The 20,068-nt window shown below is 39.1% G+C and overlaps 1 protein-coding gene across 5 annotated transcripts in view; it reads left to right on the top strand.

Annotated features, from left to right (window-relative positions):
- ATF1 (activating transcription factor 1) overlaps positions 1–20,068 on the top strand; it is a 75,079-nt gene that overhangs the window by 33,394 nt on the left and 21,617 nt on the right. For 3 of the 5 annotated variants that reach the window (XR_003147508.3, XM_049102733.1, XM_025477626.2), the window contains exons 3-4: positions 11,209–11,328; positions 14,380–14,480. Coding sequence is in view for 4 of the 5 variants with exons in the window: in XM_049102733.1 (XP_048958690.1) it covers positions 11,209–11,328; positions 14,380–14,480 (221 nt within the window). In the remaining variant the exon portion in view is untranslated. The remainder of the gene's footprint in view (positions 1–11,208; positions 11,329–14,379; positions 14,481–20,068) is intronic. The other 2 variants (XM_049102732.1, XM_025477627.3) reach the window with 1 other exon arrangement.

The following is a 20,068-nucleotide window of genomic DNA, read 5'->3' as shown; positions in this document are numbered from 1 at the left end:
GCTAATACTTACTGGGTCTGGTTATCTGTTTAATCGAAACTTAATGTTGCCTAGGTTTGCTTATCTAACCACCCCGACCCCCTACTCCAATTCTCTAGTGCCATGTTTCTCAAAATACAGTATACATCCCACCACTGGTGGTACTCCACATCTCTTTAAGTGGTACATGGATGAACATTTTTATTGTCATGGGTTGAATTCAAAGATACCAGATCGCTTATTTGAAAGTTAGGGCATTGGTTGGAACAAGATGGATTGTGAGAATGGCCCTACTAAACCTAGGGCAGAAAATATTTCTCCCTGATCATATTGACATGGGGAAAATAGGAAAGTTAGCATCATCTCTTGTGTTCCACCTTGCCCTGAGGTGAGGAAACGTAGAATTCAAGTCAGAAAGTCAAAGATACAGCCAGAAAAAAGTATAGTAATAACTTCATTAGGTTATAATGTCTGAAATCAGAAAATACTTGTCTAGCGTCAAATGTGCCAGTTGGCATTAAGACCTCAGTTTGAGAATACAGTGTGGAGCCAAAAGAGGCAAGCTCCTCTTCTTCATAGCATTGTTATTTAGTGGAAGAGACAACACATGGACCAGATGTAAAAGTATAATAACTCTGAGAAATACGAAGGATCATACATAGGATAGTATGAGAACTTATATAATAGTGATTTGAGCTTGTGGGCAATAGGACAGCTTCTCTAAGAAAATGATGCTTGAATTGAGATCTGAAGGATGAGCAGGTGTTAACTTTGGGGAAAGGAAGGGAAGACCTTTCTAGACACATGAATGAATGTCTTATGCCAAGGCCTTGAGAGGGAGCAGAAGTGAAAGCAACTGTCAGGCTCCACTGTGGGCAGAACTAGGGGAACATGGTTTTAAGATGAAGTAGGAGAGGTGGGAAGGAGCCAGTCTGTGCAGGGCTTTGTAGACCATGGTAAGGAGTTTTTTAGTAGGTATTTTAAAATTACTGTGTTTTGGGCAGCCCGGGTGCCTCAGCGGTTTAGCGCCATCTTCAGTCCAGGGCGTGATCGTGGAGACCTGGGATCGAGTCCCACACTGGGCTCCCTGCATGGAGCCTGCTTCTCCCTCTGCCTGTGTCTCTGCCTCTCTCTCTCTCTCTCTCTCTCTCTCTCTCACTCTCACTCTCTCTCTCTGTCTCTCATGAGTAAATAAAATCTTTAAAAAAAAAAATTACTGTTTTGTTTGGTTTTTAAATTAAGAATAGAATTTTAACATTGTTTTCATTGTATTTATTTTTATAGTTACCATATAGTTATGGCAAGTGGTATTTGTTTTTACTTAGAGTGAAAAAGGTTTTCTTTTTAAGTATATTTGAATTTACAAAGGAGATACTTTAAAGAAAATTAATAAGTAGATTATTATACAGGAGATAAATGGATTTGGCATTCTCCTGAAAGCATGCAATTGAGTGTGAATTCTTTATTCTATCAGTTCTATTTACCCATGTGTGTAAATCCTGTCTAAGGATCATTTGAATCTTTTGAGACTTAGGAAGAGTGACATTTTGGAGCAAGTACAGCATATGCTAACTAGAGAAAAAAATTTAAAGCCACAAAATTATGGTGAATTGATCTTTACATTAAATAACAAAAGATGTAATTATCTGGTTCAGTTTCTTTTTCATTTATATTTTGAGTTAATGGCTCCAGTCCATTAAGAACTGAGCAGATACCCTGATCTTGAGGGTTTGCTACTATAGTTATTAACAAATCATTAAATCATCATTTCAGATGTCAGAACAGGCTATGCCTTTTTCCCTTGAAATGAAAAAGCAAAACAAATATATTGAATGTGTTGGAAGCAAACTGAGAACATATAGAGTGAGAGTTTGTAAAACACTCTGCTTGGTACCAGGAGAGAGTGTCTTGGAAAAGAGCACTGGGCTCTGGAGCCAGACAGGGTCAACCATTATTGCAATCACTGCTGTGCTGGGTACTTTACAAAAAATGTATTATGGAGAATGTCAAACTTTTTTTTTTTTTTTAAGATTTTATTTATTCATGAGAGACACACACAGAGAAGCAGATACACAGAAAAGAAGCGGGCTCCATCCAGGAAGCCCGATGTGGAACTCGATCCCGGGACTCTAGGATCACACCCTGGGCCCAAGGCAGATGCCAAACCGCTGAGCCACCTAGGGATCCCCTCAAACATATTTAAAATAAGAGATTATTAGCTTAAACCTAATAGCATGCCTGCATGCTCTCTCTCTCTAATAAGTAAATCTTTAAAAAAAAAAAAAAAAAGCCATTCCCTAATATCACCAAATAACCATTTAGTGTTTAAAATTTTCCTAATTGTTATTTATTCCCTGATATTTATTATGTGTGTACACATATATTTTTAAAATTTTCAAGTTGAAGTACAATTAACATACAATATCCTCTTAGTTTCAGATGTACAGCATGCTGATTCAGTGGTTTCATACAGTATATTAAATGCTTATCATGATCTTGTCACCAATGTTCGTACATACTTAATGACCAAATTACTGGTGTTGCCTTTAACATCTCCATGACTTATTAATTTAAGAGTCTTGTTTGTTTTTTCAATTTTACATGTAGGTGAAATCATGATATTTGTCTTTCTGTTTATTTTATTTAGTATAATACCATCTAGGTCCATACACGTTGTCACAAATGGCAAGGGCTCATTCTTTTTTATGGCTGAGTGATATTCCATACCACATCTTCTTTTTCCATTCGTCTGTCTGTGATCACTTGGGTTGCTTCCATACCTTCACTATTGTAATTAATGCTGCAATAAACATAGAGGAACATATATTTTTTTGAATTAGTGTCTGTTTTCTTTGGGTAAATACTCAGTAGTAGAATTACTGGATGATCCAGTATTTCTACTTTTTAATTTTTTGAGGAACTTTCATACTGTTTTTCACAGTAGCTCTACCAATTTACATTCATACCAACAGTGTATGAGGGTTCATTTTTCTTCAAATCCTCATCAGTACTTATTTCTTATCTATTTTATTCCAGCCACCTTCAGGTGTAAAATGATACCTGATTGTGGTTTTGTTTTGCATTTCTCTGATTATTAGTGATTTTGAGCATCTTCTAATGTGTCTGTTAACCACATGTATGTCTTTGGGAAAATGTTTATTCAGGTTCTCTGCTCATTTTTTTTACTTGGATTATTTGTGGTTTTGAGTTATACAAGTTCTTTGTAGACTTTGGATATTAACCTCTTATCAGATATATCACTTGCAAATATCTTCTCCCATTCAGTGGGTTGCTTTATTGTTTTCTTGATGATTTCCTTTGCTGTGCAAAAGCTATTTATTTCTGTGTGGTCCCAATAGTTTATATTTGCTTTTGTTTCTTTTGCCTGCAGAGACATGTCCAGAAAAACACTGATAAGGCCAGTGTCAAAAAAATTATTACTTATGCTTTCTTTTAGGAGTTTTATGGTTTCAGGTCTCACACTGAGATATTTAATTCACTGTGAGTTTGTTTTTATGTGTGGTATAAGAAACTGGTACAGTTTCTTTTTTCTTTTTTTTGGGGCGGGGCATGTAGCTGTCCTGATTTCTTAGCACTATTTATTGAATAAACTATCTTTTGTCCATTGTATATTCTTGGTAGAGGTTAATTTACCTATGAAAGTGTTTATTTCTGGGCTATTCTGTTGTTGCTCTATGTGTCTGTTTTTGTGCCAGTACCATACTGTTTTGATTACTACAGCTTTGGTATATTTTGAAATCTGAGATACCTTCAGCTTTGTGGTGGTTCCATACAAATCTTAGGATTATTTATTCTAGTTCTGTGGAAAATGCTATTGGTGTATTTTGATAGAGATTGCACTGACTCTGTAGATTGCTTTGAGTAGTTTGAAAATTTTAATATTCTTTCAATTCATAAACATTGCATATTTTTCCATTAGTTTGTGTCATTTCAGTTTCTTTCATCAGTATTTTATAGTTTTCAGAGTATAGGTCTTTCACTTACTTGTTTAAGTTTATTCCTAGGTGGGTTTTTGTTTGTTTGTTTAATGATAGTCACCAAAGGATTACCAAAGGGCCAGAGCGAGGAGGATAGAAAGTTATTGTTTAATTGAATATAGAGTTTTTGTTCTTTGGGGAAAAAAATTTTTTTAAGTAATCTCTGTACCTGGTATGGGGCTCAAACCCACAACCCCAAGATCAAGAATTGCATATTCTACTAACATGTACCCTAGCATTTTTTTTTTAAGATTTTATTTTTATTATTCCTGAGAGACACACAGAGAGGCAGAGACACAGGCAGAGGAAGAAGCAGGCTCCATGCAGGGAGCCCGACGTGGGACTTGATCCCAGGTCTCCAGGATCACACCCTGGGCTGAAGGTGGCGTTAAACCGCTGAGCCACCTGGGGGGCCCAATATTTTATTATTATTGATGCAGATGTAAATGGGATTGTTTTCTCCTCTTTCTACTTCATTGTTAGTGTATAGAAATGCAGCAGATTTCTGTATATTAATTTTGTGTCGTACAATTTTACTGAATTCATTTATCAGTTCTAATAGTTTTTTGGTGGAATCTTCAGCATTTTCTATGTATGATATCATGGCATACACTTTTTCTTATATCAGACAATAGACTTGCAATACTTCTATCAGACAAATTTTTCTTCATTTTTTCTTCTTCCTTACCAATGTCAATGCCTTTTATTTCTTTTTCTTGTCTGATTGTTGTGGCTGGGACTTACAGAACTATATTGAGTGAGAGTGAACATCTTTGTCTTGCTCCCAATCTTAAAGAGAAAGCTCAGTTTTTCAGTATTGAGTATGATATTAGCTGTAGGTTTTTCACATGTGGCTTTTATTATGTTGAGGTATGTTCCTTTTAAATCCCCGTTGTTGAGAGTTTTTAACGTGAATAAGTATTCTATTTTGTCAAATACTCTTTGGCATCTATTGAGATGATATTATGGCTCTTATCCTTTCTCTTGTTAATATGATGTATCATGCTGATTGATTTGCAAATATTGAGCACCATTGCATCCCTGAAATAAATCTTACTTGGTTATGGAAAATGATTCTTTTTAATGTATTGTTGAATTCAGTTTGCTCATATTTTGTTGAGGCAGAGATATTAGCCTGTAGTTGTTTTTTTATGTAGTGTCTTTGGTTTTGGTATCAGGGTAATGTTGGCCTGATATAGTGAATTTGGAAGCTTTTCTTCCTCTCTTATTTTTTTGGAATAGTTTGAAAAGAGTAAGTGTTAACTCTTAAATGTTCAGTAAGAATTTACCTGTGAAACCAATTGGTCCTTGACTTTTGTTTGTTGGGAGTTTCTTTATTACTGACAGGATATCAGTAGTAATCAGTCTCTTCAAATTTTCTGTTTGTTCCTGATTATTTGGGAAGATTATATGTTTCTAGGAATTTATCAGCCTTTTAGTTTGTCCAATTTGTTGGCATATATATTTTCATAACAGTTTCTTATAACCCTTTGTAACTCTGTGGTGTCAGTTACTTCTCCCTTAATTTCTGATTTTGAGTCCTTTCTCTTTTTCCCTTCATGAGTTGGGCTAAAGGTTTATCGATTTTGCTTTATTTTTTCAAAGAATTGGTTCCTGGTTTCATTGCCTTTTTTTTTTTTTTTTTTTTTTTAAGATTTTATTCATGAGAGACATAGAGGCAGAGAGACACAGGCAGAAGGAGAAGCAGGCTTCATGCAGGGAGCCGGATGTGGGACTCAATCCCGGGACTCTGGGATCACGCCCTGTGCCAAAGGCAGATGCTCAGCTGCTCAGCCACCCAGGCATCCCTCATGTCCCTCCCTCCCTCCCTCCCTCCCTCCCTCCCTTCTTTCCTTCCTTCCTTCCTTCCTTCCTTCCTTCCTTCCTTCCTTCCTTCCTTCCTTCCTTCCTATTTCATCTGTTTCTGAGCTAATCTTTTTTATTTCCTTCTACTAACTTTGGGGTCTGTTCTAGCTTTCAGGTGTAAAGGTTAGGTTGTTTATTGAGGGGCTTTTTGTTTTATTTTTTGAAATAGGCCTGTTTGTTACGAACTTCTCTCTTGGAACTGCTTTTGCTGCATCCCAGAGAATTTGGACAGTTGTGTTTTCATTTTTATATATCTCCATGTATTTTTAATTTTTTTTCTTTGATTTCTTGGTTGATCCATTTATTGTTTAGTAGCACGTTTGTTTAGCCTTCACATAGTATTCTTTTTAGGCTTTTTTTGTTTTTGTTTTTGTTTTGTAATTGATTTCTAGTTTCATACAGTTGTGTTTGGAAAAGTTGCTTGTTATTTCAGTCTTGAATTTATTGACTTTTGGCGGGGGGGGAGCTAAAATGTGATCTGTACTGGAGAATGTTTCACATATACTGAAAAGATTGTGTATTCTGCTGGTTTTGGATGGAACATTCTGTGTATATGTAAGATCCATCTGGTTTAAAGTGTCATTCAAAACCAGTTTCCTTGTTGATTTTCTGTCTGGATGATCTTTTCATTGATGTAAATGGGGTGTTAAAGTCCTCTATTATTATTACTGTCAATTTGTCTATGTAGGTGCTTTTATGTTGAGTGCATAGATATTTACAATTGTCATGTCCTCATTGTATTGTTCCCTTTATCATTATGTTGTACCCTTCTTTGTCTCTTGCTACAGTCTTTGTTTTAAAGTCTAAGTATTGCTACCCTGGCTTCCCTCCACCCCTTCCAGTTTGCGTGGTATGTTTTTCCAGCCCTTCACTTTCAGTCTGCACGTCTCATTTCAGTCTGAAATGAGTCTCTTGTGGGCACCATGAGGTGAGTCTTTTTTTTTTTTTTTTTTAAATCCATACATTCACCGTTTGTCTTTTAATTGGAGCATTAAGTTCATTTATATTTAAAGTAATTATTGATAGGTCTGTATTTATTACTATTTTGCTACTTGTTTTCTGGTTGTTTTTGTAGTCCTTCTCTGTTACTTCTTTTCTTGCTTTCTTCCCCTGTGGTTAGATGGCTTTCTTTAACGTTAGGCTGGGATTCATTTCTCTCTATTTGATGAAATAAAATAACTTTTCTCAAAGTTTCTCAAAGTTATCCAGCGGATATCTTTATAATCATTACTTTCAATTCTTTATCAGGCATATTGTTTATCTCTGTTTCTTTTCATTCTTTTGCTGTGGTCTTGTCCTGTTCTTTCTTTTGGGACATATTCCTCTGTCTCATCATTTTGTTTCACTCTCAGTGTTTGTTTGTATGTATTACAGAGATCTGCTCTGTCTCCTGGTCTTAAAATAGTGGCCTTGTAGACAAAAGGTCCTATGGTGCCCTGTAGCGTAATGCTCCCTTATCACCAGAATCCCCGGTCTAGGGATGTCTTCTATGTATGTTGGCTTTGTGCATCCTCCTATTGTGGCCGAGCCCCATTTGCTTTCAACCCAGTTGACTGCAATGACCCACTTTTTCTGCTGTGGGCTCACTAGACAGAGTTTGGTCTCTGTACTGTTGAAGGGTCTGTGTGAGAGACCTCCATAGATAGGCGGGGTCAGCAGCCATGCGAGCTGTCTGCAATTAGTCTCTCTGCCGCAGCTGCAGGCCCACCAAAGGCTTTCCTTGTGCTTGGCCCCCTGAGAGGTTTTGGTTGATAGGTGGGTCAGCAGTCAGAGTAGATGTCTGCAATTTGTCACATTGGGGACACACTAATGGGCAGGATTTTCTCCCTTTGTGACCAGCTAAAAGGCTTGCTGCTGGAAGTGTGTGCACACTGGTGTGTGGTTATCTCCCCCTCTCCCCAGGGCAGGAGTCACTTTGGAGTAGCATCAGTCTCCTCTGGGGCTGCTTTGGAGGGATGCCTTCTGAGGCATGCAGATCGATAGAGCATGTTTGCTGGAACATGGGGGTGGGACACATGGTGCAAGTGTCCAGCACTGTTGGCTGGGGAAGAGGAAGAGGAATGGCAGCCGCCATCACTTTTGTCCTTGGAGAAGTCTCTCAAAGATCCCTGTCCCTTTATAAAATAAATATAACTCCTCCACGTATACACCAGGCTCTTTTCAAATTACTGCTCTGTGCTGTGTCTCAAGCAGGGTTACTTTCTCTGCTGGTTTTTTAACAATGGCGACTTCATTTCCTGTCTCCCTCCAGTTCTCCCAGCGTTAAGCCCAGATTTTAAAGTACCTGAATTAAGTCCCACCAATTCTTAAGGTTCCCACAGTTAAGCCCCACTAGTATTCAAAGCCAGACATTATGGAGACGTGTCTTCCCCAGTGTGGGAAGACAAGAATCCCTAAGCATGGGATTCCTGGGGTGGGGTATGGTCCTCTTCTCTGTGCTTGTGGTATCTCTCCCGTTTGTGGTCAGTCTCCTCAGGGGTATTGGTTTTCAGCCACCTCTCTGCTCCTCTCTATGAAGGTCTGTTCTGCCAGTCTTCAGGTCATGTTCAGGGTTAGTTGCACAGATGTAGCTGTTATCTTCATGTATCTGTGGGATGAGATGAGCTCAGGATCCTTCTACTCTAGCGTCTTCCTCATAATCCACGCACATTCATTTTTCAGCAGTTGGTTGAGCCAGGATCCAAGTAAGAGATATTTGTAGGCCCTTCTCTTTACCTTTTTTTCCACACTCTTTGTTTTTACCTTATTACTTGTTTAATCTTCATTATAACTGTGAAAAAGAGGGATGCCTAGATGGCTCAGCAATTGGGCTCTGCTTTTGGCTCAAGGCATGATTCTGGAGTTCAGAGATCAAGTCCCACATTGGGCTCCCTGAGGGGAGCCTGCTTCTCCCTCTGCCTGTGTCTGCCTCTCTCTGTGTGTCACTCATGAATAAATAAATAAAATCTTTAAAAAAAACAAAACAAAACTGGGGAACCCTGGGTGGCTCAGTGGTTTGATGCCTGCCTTTGGCCCAGGGTCCAATCCTGGAGTCTCCAGATCGAGTCCCGCATCAGGCTCCCGGCATGGAGCCTGCTTCTCTCTCCCTCTGCCTGCGTCTCTGCCTCTCTCTCTCTCTCATAAATCTTTATTTTTTTTATTTTTTTATTTTTTTTCTCATAAATCTTTAAAAAAAAAACAAAACTGAAAAAGTTAGTATCAGTTCTGCTTACAAAGGAAGAAACTGAGGTCCTGAGAGATTAAGTAATTTGCTTAGCATCACAGAGTTAATGAGTGCCTTTAGCTGAAAGTCTGTCTGTGTCTCCAAAGCCTATGTGCCTTTGTGGAGTCAGAAGACTGAATTTAGGTGCCCAGGTGGCTCAATCGGTTAAGCATCCAACTCTTGATTTCAGCTCAGGTCATGATCTCAGGGTATGAGATTGAGCCCTCTGTCAGGCTCCATGCTAGGTGTGGAGCCTGCTTAAGATTCTCTCCCCTCGGGACTCCTGAGTGGCTTAGCGGTTGAGCGTCTGCCTTTGGCTCAGGGCATGATCCTGGGGTCCCGGGATCAAGTGCCGCATTGGGCTTCCTGCAGGGAGCCTGCTTCTCCCTCTGCCTATGTTTCTGCCTCTCTCTGTGTGTCTCTGGTGAATAAATAAATAAAATACTAAAAAAAAAAAAAAAAAAAAATTCACAAGTTTTCCCCATTAGTTGAGTGATGGGCTTCATGGTAAGGGGGCGTTCATTTATTTTTTATCTGAGTGTAATGGTAACTCTAGAACTGGGTTTTTAAGATTTGTGAATCCTATTTTAACTCTTTAATTTTTATATCACCTTATTGAGGTACTGTCAAAGAGAAAGAGAGACAGACAGGTGTTTAAGGTAGCAAGACAGGTTTCATTTAGCCTAATGCAGTAGGGAAGAGAGACTGCAGCATAAATTGAGTTCACATCTACTGAAACAAAAGATGAGAGCCTTTTTAAATGCTGGTATGTGCTAAATGAAAAATACGGGAGATACTAGGTTGAGAGGTTGGTCAGTGTGATACGGCCATCTATGTTTGCTAATTTGATGCTCATTAAAGTTAGGCTTCTGCTTTCCCACAGAGACTGGGAGACAAGGGCCATAATTCTTTCTGATGATTACATTTCAAATGGAGGGTTCCCAGGTTAAGAAAAGACATTTCTGGGTTATAGAAGATTTATATCTCAAGGATCAGAGAAAGGATTTATAACTGCAAGTTTTCTAAAGTAAATGCTCTAAGCAAAGTGAGGTCAGGAACTTGTAGTCAGGTTTTCACTGGAACAATAAATTTTCTTGGCAACATTGAGCTTTCTTAGGCATTTTAAGGGGGTTGGGGTCATCTGGGAACATGGCCTTAAGCTGATAAAAGCTGTACTAGAATTTGGTTATGTCCCTTAGTGTGCTATGGGAGAGGGTGATGGAGTTGTTTGTGCTGAGTTTGCAGTTCCCGGTACCTGGATAACATCTTATATACAAACTTCATGGCCTGGAGATTTGGGGGGAATGATAAGGCTGGAATTTAATCCCATCTTGGGAAAGGGAAAAGAACCTTCAATGAAGGGAGTAAGGTATTGTTTTGGGGGCTTTATGCAAAGAGAAGAAGGGGAGCTGTCAGGAAGTTGATTTACAGGACCTGAGAAAGCAGCCTTGGATTTTGTTATTTAACTCCAAGATGAATGGTATAAATCAGTGTAGTCCACAGGAAGGCAAGAGATAGCTGTTAACTGAAAACATAAAGCTTCTTGGAAGAGGGAGAACTTGAGTTTAGCCTTGAAGGATGACAGGTGGCCTTTTCTTGGTTTAGCATTTTATTATGGTATTTCTGCAAAACCCTGTCTGATTTCCATAGAAATAAATGATAAGCTCATGATTGTATTATATATTTTTAAATATTTTTCTTCAAAAACACTACCCAAAGTTGCTATCTTTCTCTCTCTTTTTGACTCTGGATTTCTGGAATGGTTTTCAGTCAGATCTCTTCAGATCAGCATGTCCTAAAGAGCTTCCATGTTTTTGCACAGTTCTCTGTCCAAAATCTTCTAACCCCCACTTTCATATGCACCTTCAGGGAATTGTTTATGCTTCAACACCCAGATGAAGTAGCAGCCTTTCTTTGCTCCCGTGGTACAGTGTTTTCTATTTGTCCTCTCCTATTATAGCTCTTATTCGGTTTGTTGTAATTTGTTTGTAGGGTCAACCCCCTAGTATAGTTTCTGGCCCATAGAAGGTGCCTCATGTTTGATTAATAGATGTGGTTAAATATAATAAGCTCTGAAATATGTTTTCCAGTGTTAAGAACTCAGCTATCTTATGTGCATAGGTATAATACATATTTGTTAATTGAATTTTTATTTGTTCTTAGATGGCATTAAGAGGATCTGCGCCAGTGACAATTATACCTCTTCCTGGAGAGCAAGTACAGGTTCAGGGGGTCATCCAGACAGCTCAGTCTTCTGTAATTCACCCACCACACGTGCAAACGGTACAAAAATTCAAAGACTTAGTGGTTAAGAGAGGGGACTTTTATACCCTGAGTCTTTGGACACATCGAAGCTGCTTTAGTTACAGTATTATAAACCAAGATAATAAAGTTGTCTTAGAAAATAAGACTGTAGGACAAATGAGGCAAATAGAAAAGTTTGAGGATTTCTAGTTTCATATATAGACTACCCAGTGAAAAGTAAGACAATTTGGGGAAGTTATTGCTCAGAAATGAAGGACTTCCTTAAAGGAAATCACCTTCTTGTCCCAGTGGTATCGTTCATGAAAAGGAGAATTCTGAAGCAAGGGCGATGATGGTAGGTAGTATCAGCAAAGTAATAAAAGTATCTACCTTATGCTTTGTGGGGTCAAATAAGAGAGGTCTCTCATAGCAGAGACAAGTTCTTATTTATACCCATCTGCCTTCATATTACTGCCTAACAGCAGTAGGAAGGAAAGAGCGATCCTGGGTTCTTTTTTCTTTCTAATCTTTGTCCCCATTTTATCTTCTGGTTCTTGTGAGTCTCAAAACGCCTTTGGCCATCTGCCATTTTTTTCTGCTGACTATTTAGTATCTGGCAGTGTTATCAGCTCTACAGCTGTGTCTTTATGTGGTTTTCCTGATGAAAGGTGGCAACTGCATGGATTTTTGAGTTTTTTTTTTTTTTTTTTTTTTTTTTTAAAGATTTTATTTATTTATTCATGATAGTCACAGAGAGAGAGAGAGAGGCAGAGACACAGGCAGAGGGAGAAGCAGGCTCCATGCACCGGGAGCCCGATGTGGGATTCGATCCCGGGTCTCCAGGATCGCGCCCTGGGCCAAAGGCAGGCGCCAAACCGCTGCGCCACCCAGGGATCCCCGATTTTTGAGTTTTTATATGAAGAATTTACTGTTACTTGCCAGTGGTGTCACTAAAGAAAAATATTTTATCTTAGTTATATAAATTTTCCCTTAATTCCAGAAATTATCTTCTGAGACTATGGAATAAATTTAGGGACAGTAAAACAATAAAAGGTTTAGGTTAGAAATGGTATATTCGGGTGGCCCAGGTGGCTCAGCGGTTTAGCGCCGCCTTCAACCCAGGGCCTGATCCTGGAGACCCGGGATCAAGTCCCACGTCAGGCTCCCTGCATGGAGCCTGCTTCTCCCTCTGCCTGTGTCTCTGCCTCTCTCTCTCTGTGTCTCTGTGTCTCTCATGAGTAAATAGATAAAATCTTAAAAAAAAAAGGAAAGAAATGGTATATTCATGATGCTTGAAGAAATATAGAAGTGACACATATTAAAAAAAAAAAAAAAAGAAGTGACACATATTTCTTAATTATTACCCTAAGTTATTATGTTACTATTTCTTAATTATTACAGGTCATGACCAGTTCATCTTTTTCTGCCAAAAGATACAGATTTAATATATAAATAAGTAGTTGTACACTAGAACTTGTTTTTGAAGGAGATTATAGATTGTACAACAAGTTTCTATGGAAACTTAAGATCTAAGTCTGATTCATTTAGGGGAAGGTTTTCTGTAGATAGTAATGTAAAGTATTGATTTGTTATGTCCTTTCCAGAAGCCCATTGGGGTTATTTTATTTTTTTAAATAAAGATGAGGGATCCCTGGGTGGCGCAGCGGTTTGGCTCCTGCCTTTGGCCCAGGGCGCGATCCTGGAGACCCGGGATCGACTCCCACGTCGGGCTCCCGGTGCATGGAGCCTGCTTCTCCCTCTGCCTATGTCTCTGCCTCTCTCTCTTTCTCTCTGTGACTATCATAAATAAAAAAAATAAAAATAAAAAAATAAAATAAAATAAAAAAAGGTGAAATCAGGGGGCAGCCTGGGTGGCTCTGCGATTTAGCACCACCTTCAGCCCAGTGTATGTTCCTGGAGACCTGGGATCAAGTCCCATGTCGGGCTCCCTGCATGGAGCCTGCTTCTCCCTCTGCCTGTGTCTCTGCCTCTCTCTGTCTCTCTTATGAATAAATAAAACGTTTAAAAAAAAAAAAGATGAAATCAAATCTCACAGTACAACTTTAAACAAATTTGGAAATTTTAATATAATTTAAAAATTGAAAATAACGTTTTCTTAATTGTAAGATATTATGACTTAAAACTTGCACATGGTTATTGTTGACATAATTTTAAAGGGCTTATTATTAATAGTTACCATTTAGTATGTGCTTGCTATATGCCATGCACTAAGTGCCCTATGTGTATTAACTCATTTAATTGTGAAGTGAGAGAAAACTTAATAGTACAGATGTCTAAGTTACGTATGTTTATAGCTGCCCTTGCCATGACCTCCATCTTGCTAAACCGACTCATCTGTTCTCAGGCCTTATTTCACTTTACCCGTGAGCATCCCTTGACATAGTTGATCATTCTTCTTAATACACTGGTTTTGTTAGTTCTCTAGGACATGTCACTTACGTGGTACTCTTTCTTCTCAGTGGTGGCTTGTTCTTGGTCTTGCTGTTCCCTCCCCTTCTTCCTAATCTGTTCATGGTAGAGTGTTCCTGGGTTTTGTTGTTGGTCCTCTTCTATGTATATTGAACAGCTTTAAGGACTGTCTAAAGAGCTATGACAACCAAGTCTATATGTCTAGCCCCAAGACTTCTTCCCTGAATCAAAGCCTCATATATTTAGCAGTCTCTGCAACATTGTTATATCATAATTTGATAATAGTTGGATTTCTAATAGCATTTCAAAGTTAGCAGGTCCAGAATCCAAATCAGATTATTGATTTAAAAAAAAAAGTGTGGAGGTCAGTTTAGCAATACAGTGGAAATCAGAGACTGGTCTTTATAACTCTAGTAAAATAGTATTGCTTTATTTTAGGGATAGACTTTCTTCATAGTTCTGAGCATGCTGTATTATATGTTCCTTTAATTAGTTTGGGCCTCTGAAATTTGCTTTTTCTTTTGTTCCTTTCTCTTAGACCTTAGATTTAATGATAAATGCATTTAGTTGGCAAGAGACAGAACATATTTTCTGAAAGTAAAAATTAAATTGTTTTCCACCCGCATTGTTCATCAACGTAAAACCAGTTCTGTTTTTCAGGTATCATCTTTATCAGAAAGTGAGGAGTCTCAGGACTCATCAGACAGCATAGGCTCCTCACAGAAAGCCCACGGGATTCTAGCACGGCGCCCATCTTACAGGTGAGTGCTCATGTTTCAAATCCCACATGTCTTATATTACACCAAATGGTGCTGTGCAAAGCAAACTATATAAAGAGGGAGGATGTATCTGTATAAGATGGGAAATGTTAAAAGAGAGAGGTTTGAGCCAGATTACAAAGGGCCTAAGTTGCTGTCCTGAAGAGGAATTTAGTCTTCTCTTCTGGCAAAGTATTAGGTGTCTCTATTTACTTTTAGATAGTTCACTTTAGTAGCAATGTGGAAGAAGGACTGTAGATTTTAGGAATTGAACTAGTTTGTGTTCCCTTTCTTAGCTCCCTAACTCTGGGCCTTGTTGCTTTGCTAAAACACATTTTTTCTGCATTCTTTGTAACTCCTGCACATACTTGAAGCCTTATTTCCTCCTGGAAGCCTTCTGATTACTTTCTTTCCAACTCCCAAAACCAAGTTAAGTCTTTCTTCTGGTGCATTCTTTTTACTGACCCTGTTACAGTATGTATTTCATCCTGGTGGAATTCCAGTTAATATACATGGGCCAGGGGTGCCTGACTGGCTCAGTCCAAAGAGCATGAGACTCTTGTTCTGTGGGATCATGAGTTCAAACCCATGTTAGGAGTAGAGATTACTAAAAAGAAATAAACTAAAAGCTGGGGGTGGGGGTGGGACATGCTCTTAAATAATTTTTTGCATTGCAAAGTGACCATATAAGAGTAAATGCTCAATTACTACTTGTTGAATGAAACAGCTAAAAGGCAGAAAGAAAGGGAGACAGAAAAGGATGATATACTGTCTTTGAAAGCATATAAACAAATGCAGTAAGATATTATAAGAAATGTTTTAAGATATGTTATAAAAGATGTTATAATATGAAATTTTTTTTTTTTTTTTTTTTAGAAGTTATAAGAGAACTCTGTATAGGGTATAGTAATTCCTGCCTGGCGGGATAAATATGGGAAGGACTCATAAAAGATGTCATTTGGACCACTGCTAATCTGAAAAATTTTGTGAGCTAGGGGCGGGGAGGGGTTTGGTAGCAGGAAAAGAGCTTAGGCTGAGGGACAGTGTAATCAAAGTATGGCATGAAAGAGGTTGGCCTGTTTTGGAAATTGGGAACTTAAGGAAGAGGAGGTTTAGCAAGAAAAGGTAAACAAGAGCCAAATTTCTTAAGACCTTATTACCATGTTACAGAATTTGGACTCAATAGACAATGAACAAATTTTATATGTGAATTCGGCAGGGGGGAAGGATGAAAAAGAAACACTACTAAAATGAGCTCATAACCAGAAATTTCATTTTTAAAGATATTTATTTGACAAAGAGAAAGCACAAGTAGGCAGAGTGACAGGCAGAAGAAGAGGGAGAAGCAGACTCTCCACTGATCAGGGAGTTTGATGCAGGGCTCCATCCCAGAATCCTGGGATCATGATCTGAGCTGACGGCAGACAGACACTTAACTGACTGAACCACCCAGGCACCCAGTAAATCCACTTTTAGCAAGCAGTAGGAGATACAATAAATAGAATTAAACCACTAAAGAACTTTATTTTTTTGTTTTTTATAAATATTTTATTTACTTATTCATGAGAGACATAGAGAGGCAGAGACATAGGCAGAGGGAGAAGCTGGCTCCATGCGGGAACCCAATGTGGGAATCGATCCCTGGACCCCGGGATCACGCCCTGAGCCGAAGGCAGATGCTCAACCACCGAGTCACCCAACGTCCCACTAAAGAACTTTAGATAGCAAAATTACCAGGGACTATATGTGTAATTAAAATTATGAAAGACATAAAGAAGGAATCTTTAAGGAATCTTACCCTAATACCTAGGGTAAGAGACTGGGGAATTTAAGAAATAACTGAATAAAACTTCTGGAAATAAAAAATATAATTGCTAAAAACTGTTGAGGAATTTTCAGTGTTACACAGCAGGTTAGGTATAACTGAGAGAATCAGGGACCTGGGAGATGGAACTCCCAAGTACATGACCTAGAATGTAGAAGAGCACTGCCAGCAACTTTCTCAAATGACCAAAATTTCTAAGACATGAATTTGTCAGCTGCAGAAAGCAAGGTCCCAAACAAGATAAATTAAACCTAAATCTAAATAAAACTTATTAAGTAAAACTGGAGCACACCAAAGATAACAATAAGATCTTAAAAGCTTCTTTTTTTTTTTTTTAAAGATTTTATTTACTTATTCATGAGAGAGAGAGAGAGAGAGAAAGAAAGAGAATGGCTGGGACACAGGCAGAGAGAGAAGCAGGCTCCATGCAGGGAGCCCGATGTGGGACTCGATGCCGGGACTCCAGGATCACACCCTGGGCCTGGGCCGAAGGCGGCAATAAACCGCTGAGCCACCCTGGCTGCCTTTTTTTTTTTTTATTTTTTATTTTTTCCGGTAAAGCTTTCAAGAGGGCAGCCTGTGTGTATACACACACACACACACACACACACACACACACACACACACACACACCACATCTTTATCCATTCATCCATTGAAGGACATCGAGGCTCCTTCCACAGTTTGGCTGTTGTGGACATTGCTGCTATGAACATTGGGGTGCAGGTGTCCCTGAGTTTCACTACATCAGTATTTTGGAGGTAAATACCTAGTAGTGTAATTGCTGAGTCCTAGGGTAGTTCCATTTTTAACTTCTTGAGGAACCTCCACACTGTTTTCTAGAGGACTGCACCAGCTTGCATTCCCACCAACAGTGCAAGAGGGTTCCCCCTTCTCCACATCCTCTCCAACGTTTGCTGTTTCCTGTCTTATTAAATTTCTGACTAGTTATGACTACATTTCTGAAGGGGGAGGCTGAAACTGTAGTTAGATTAAGTATTAAGCCCCAGTGTAGGGACTCTACCTTAGCGATGCCATTTGGGGCCTGTGGTTTTCTTTTAAACAGTTCCTTCCTTTTGATCAAACACTCAAGCTAACTGAGAGATGTGATCATATTTTAAGGCATTAGTGCTACTTTCAGCACTCAAGTTCTCGTGGTTTTTGTTGTCCCTTTGTGTGATAGCCAGACTTTTATTTATTTATTTTTTTAAAGATTTTATTTTATTTATTTATAGAGATGCAGAGAGAGAGAGAGAAGCAGAGACACAGGCAGAGGGAGAAGCAGGCTCCATGCAGAGAGCCTGACGTGGGATTTAATCCAGGGTCTCCAGGATCACACCCTGGGCTGCAGGCAGCGCTAAACCGCTGTACTACCGGGGCTGCCCCAGACTTATTATTAATCTCTGTGATATTCACAGGTCACAACTTCAGGTTCACATTCTCTTTGTGTTTCATTCTTAAATGAGATTATTTGTTTGGTGGTTTAGCAGCTATGAACATGCATTTAAAGCTTTTGAGAAGAATACAGTTCACACTTTACAATTACTGTTTAAGTAGAAAAATTGTCAATATTTGGAGTGTACCTTTAGAGCTATGGTCCCCAATCAAAATCAGGCAAGTCCTCCTGGAAGGAGTCACCTTTTTTAAGCCAAATGTCTTGTTCTGTGATCTTTCGTAACTGACTTTCAACTTCCCCAAATGTATCAATACAGGCCCAGCAGTAGGTGGTGTTGGCCACAGCACAGACACCTCCTTACTCAACTAAAACCTGATTCAAGAGCTATTCTGTTACCAAGGACAACTTTGGCTAGAGTTTTCGCTATTGCTTTAGCAGCAAATAATGCAATAAAAGTGGGTGGAAGTAATCTACCTTGATGTAAGCTACTTCTCTATTCTTAACAGTTTGATTTAGAGATCTCCAGCATCTGTATAGGACCAGGTGTCTGGTAGGGCCTTCTTTAGCTGTGTGGTGTGTACCCAAAGCTACCTTTTAGTTTTGCAGCAGTATCAGTAGTCAGGAACACTTGGTAAGGTACTTTCCAACAGGGCTTGAGAGCTGGGTGTTTGTTTCTGTTTTGTTTTTTGTTTCTTGTTTCTTTTCTTTTTCTTTTTTTTATGACCTTTCCAAAATACCAGTCACCAAGCTCCAGACTGTGACCAATAGGATCCTTTGATAAGATCCTTTAACCTATTGATGATACGCTTTAGTATAAGACATTAAAGACTTACAGTAACTGGTTATATTAGCACAAGACAGCCGGGAATTAGCAGAAAGTTGTACATCAATAATAGCGGTTTACTGGCAACTGTCTCCTGTGAAGTGAGTTTGAGCAGATCCAGTTTCAACGTCTTAGGCCAAGGGAGTCCAGCAGTTTCAGCAAGCTTAGAGGATTTCATTAGTTCTTTCAGCCTTGCCTGGTTGAGGACGTTAGGGGCAGTGATATATGTGCTGCCGAAGCGAGCACTGTTAGGGGCAGTGATAATTTCAAGATGTTCATAAGACCTTTATCAAGGCTTGAATGAATTGCTCAGTGAAATGCGTGCCTCAATGGAAAGTATAGCCCAAGCGGGAAGCACGTTTTCTAAAGTTTTTTGTTTTCCCCTGCCACAAGACTAATGCCCTCACATTGACAAACCAGTCTATCTCTAGAAAACATACAGACTATCACAAGAACATATTGATAACCCATGCTGGATGACAAATGAATGAAGTCCAGCTGCAGGTGTTCAAAGTGGTTGGAAGGAAGAGGTTTGAAGCCTCTGGAAACAAAAAGCTTTTCCAGGATTATGAACTTGACAGGTTAGGAAATGATGATAAACTGTTTTTTCAGTCTTATAGATAAGTCTCCACACCAGGTTTATTTATAGTTTGAGTCTTAAGCATACTATGGGAGGGGATAAAGAAATGTAAAAACCAAAAAATGAGATTTGCCAAAAAGTGGGAAAGAACCCAGAGGCCTATCTTGGGTTTCCCATAGCCCTAACTACTTCATCTTAATTTCTCTGATTTAGGAGTAGGCTGTTGCCATATTATAAGGACTTCATGACAGCAGAAGTCTGGCATTGAGTGGCCTTAGGCCTTAATAAGTAGGCATCCAGTAAATGTATGTTAGGTGAAAAAAACATTCTCAGAGCTAGGACAGTAGTTCAAGGACCAGTAAATATTTCTGACAACCTCATGGACCCAAAATGCCTCCTCAATGAGGGAGTGAAAGGTACTATCTTAAGAAGATCTAGAATTACTCCTAAAGACAGCCAAAGAAAGAACAGACAGCTTCATGTACCAGATAGGCAGAAAGGCAAGCCATGTTCTTAGGAGGTAACCAAAAAAACCAAAAAGGAAATAGCTATTCCCAGGAGAGGAAGGCTCATTATCTACTGGGTCTGGATTTGGATACAAAGGGACAACATGAAGTTTTATTTTCCTTCTCTCAGTAGGGATCAGGAAATCTGTTTACAAAAACTCTTGAGGGTCTTCCCCAGTTTTAAGAAATTTTTTAACTATGGCCTTTAGTTCAGCCTCAGAGCAAGGAATAAGAGATAACTGGAGAGGATCACGGGTAGCCCCAAGTCGTCTTACTTTTTTTTTTTTTTTCCCAAGATTTTATTTATTTACTCTTGAGAGACAGAGAGAGGCAGAGGGAGAAGCGGGCCCCATGCAGGGAGCCTGATATGGGACTTGATCCTGTGACTCTAGGACCACACCCTGAGCCAAAGGCAGACAGTCAACCACTGAGCCACCAGACAAAAATAAGACTTTTGTCTT

Source organism: Canis lupus, chromosome 27, assembly GCF_003254725.2.
Source record: "Canis lupus dingo isolate Sandy chromosome 27, ASM325472v2, whole genome shotgun sequence".
Taxonomy (NCBI): domain Eukaryota; kingdom Metazoa; phylum Chordata; class Mammalia; order Carnivora; family Canidae; genus Canis; species Canis lupus.
Note: the sequence above shows the minus strand (reverse complement) of the source record. Positions and strands in the feature narration are given on the sequence as shown.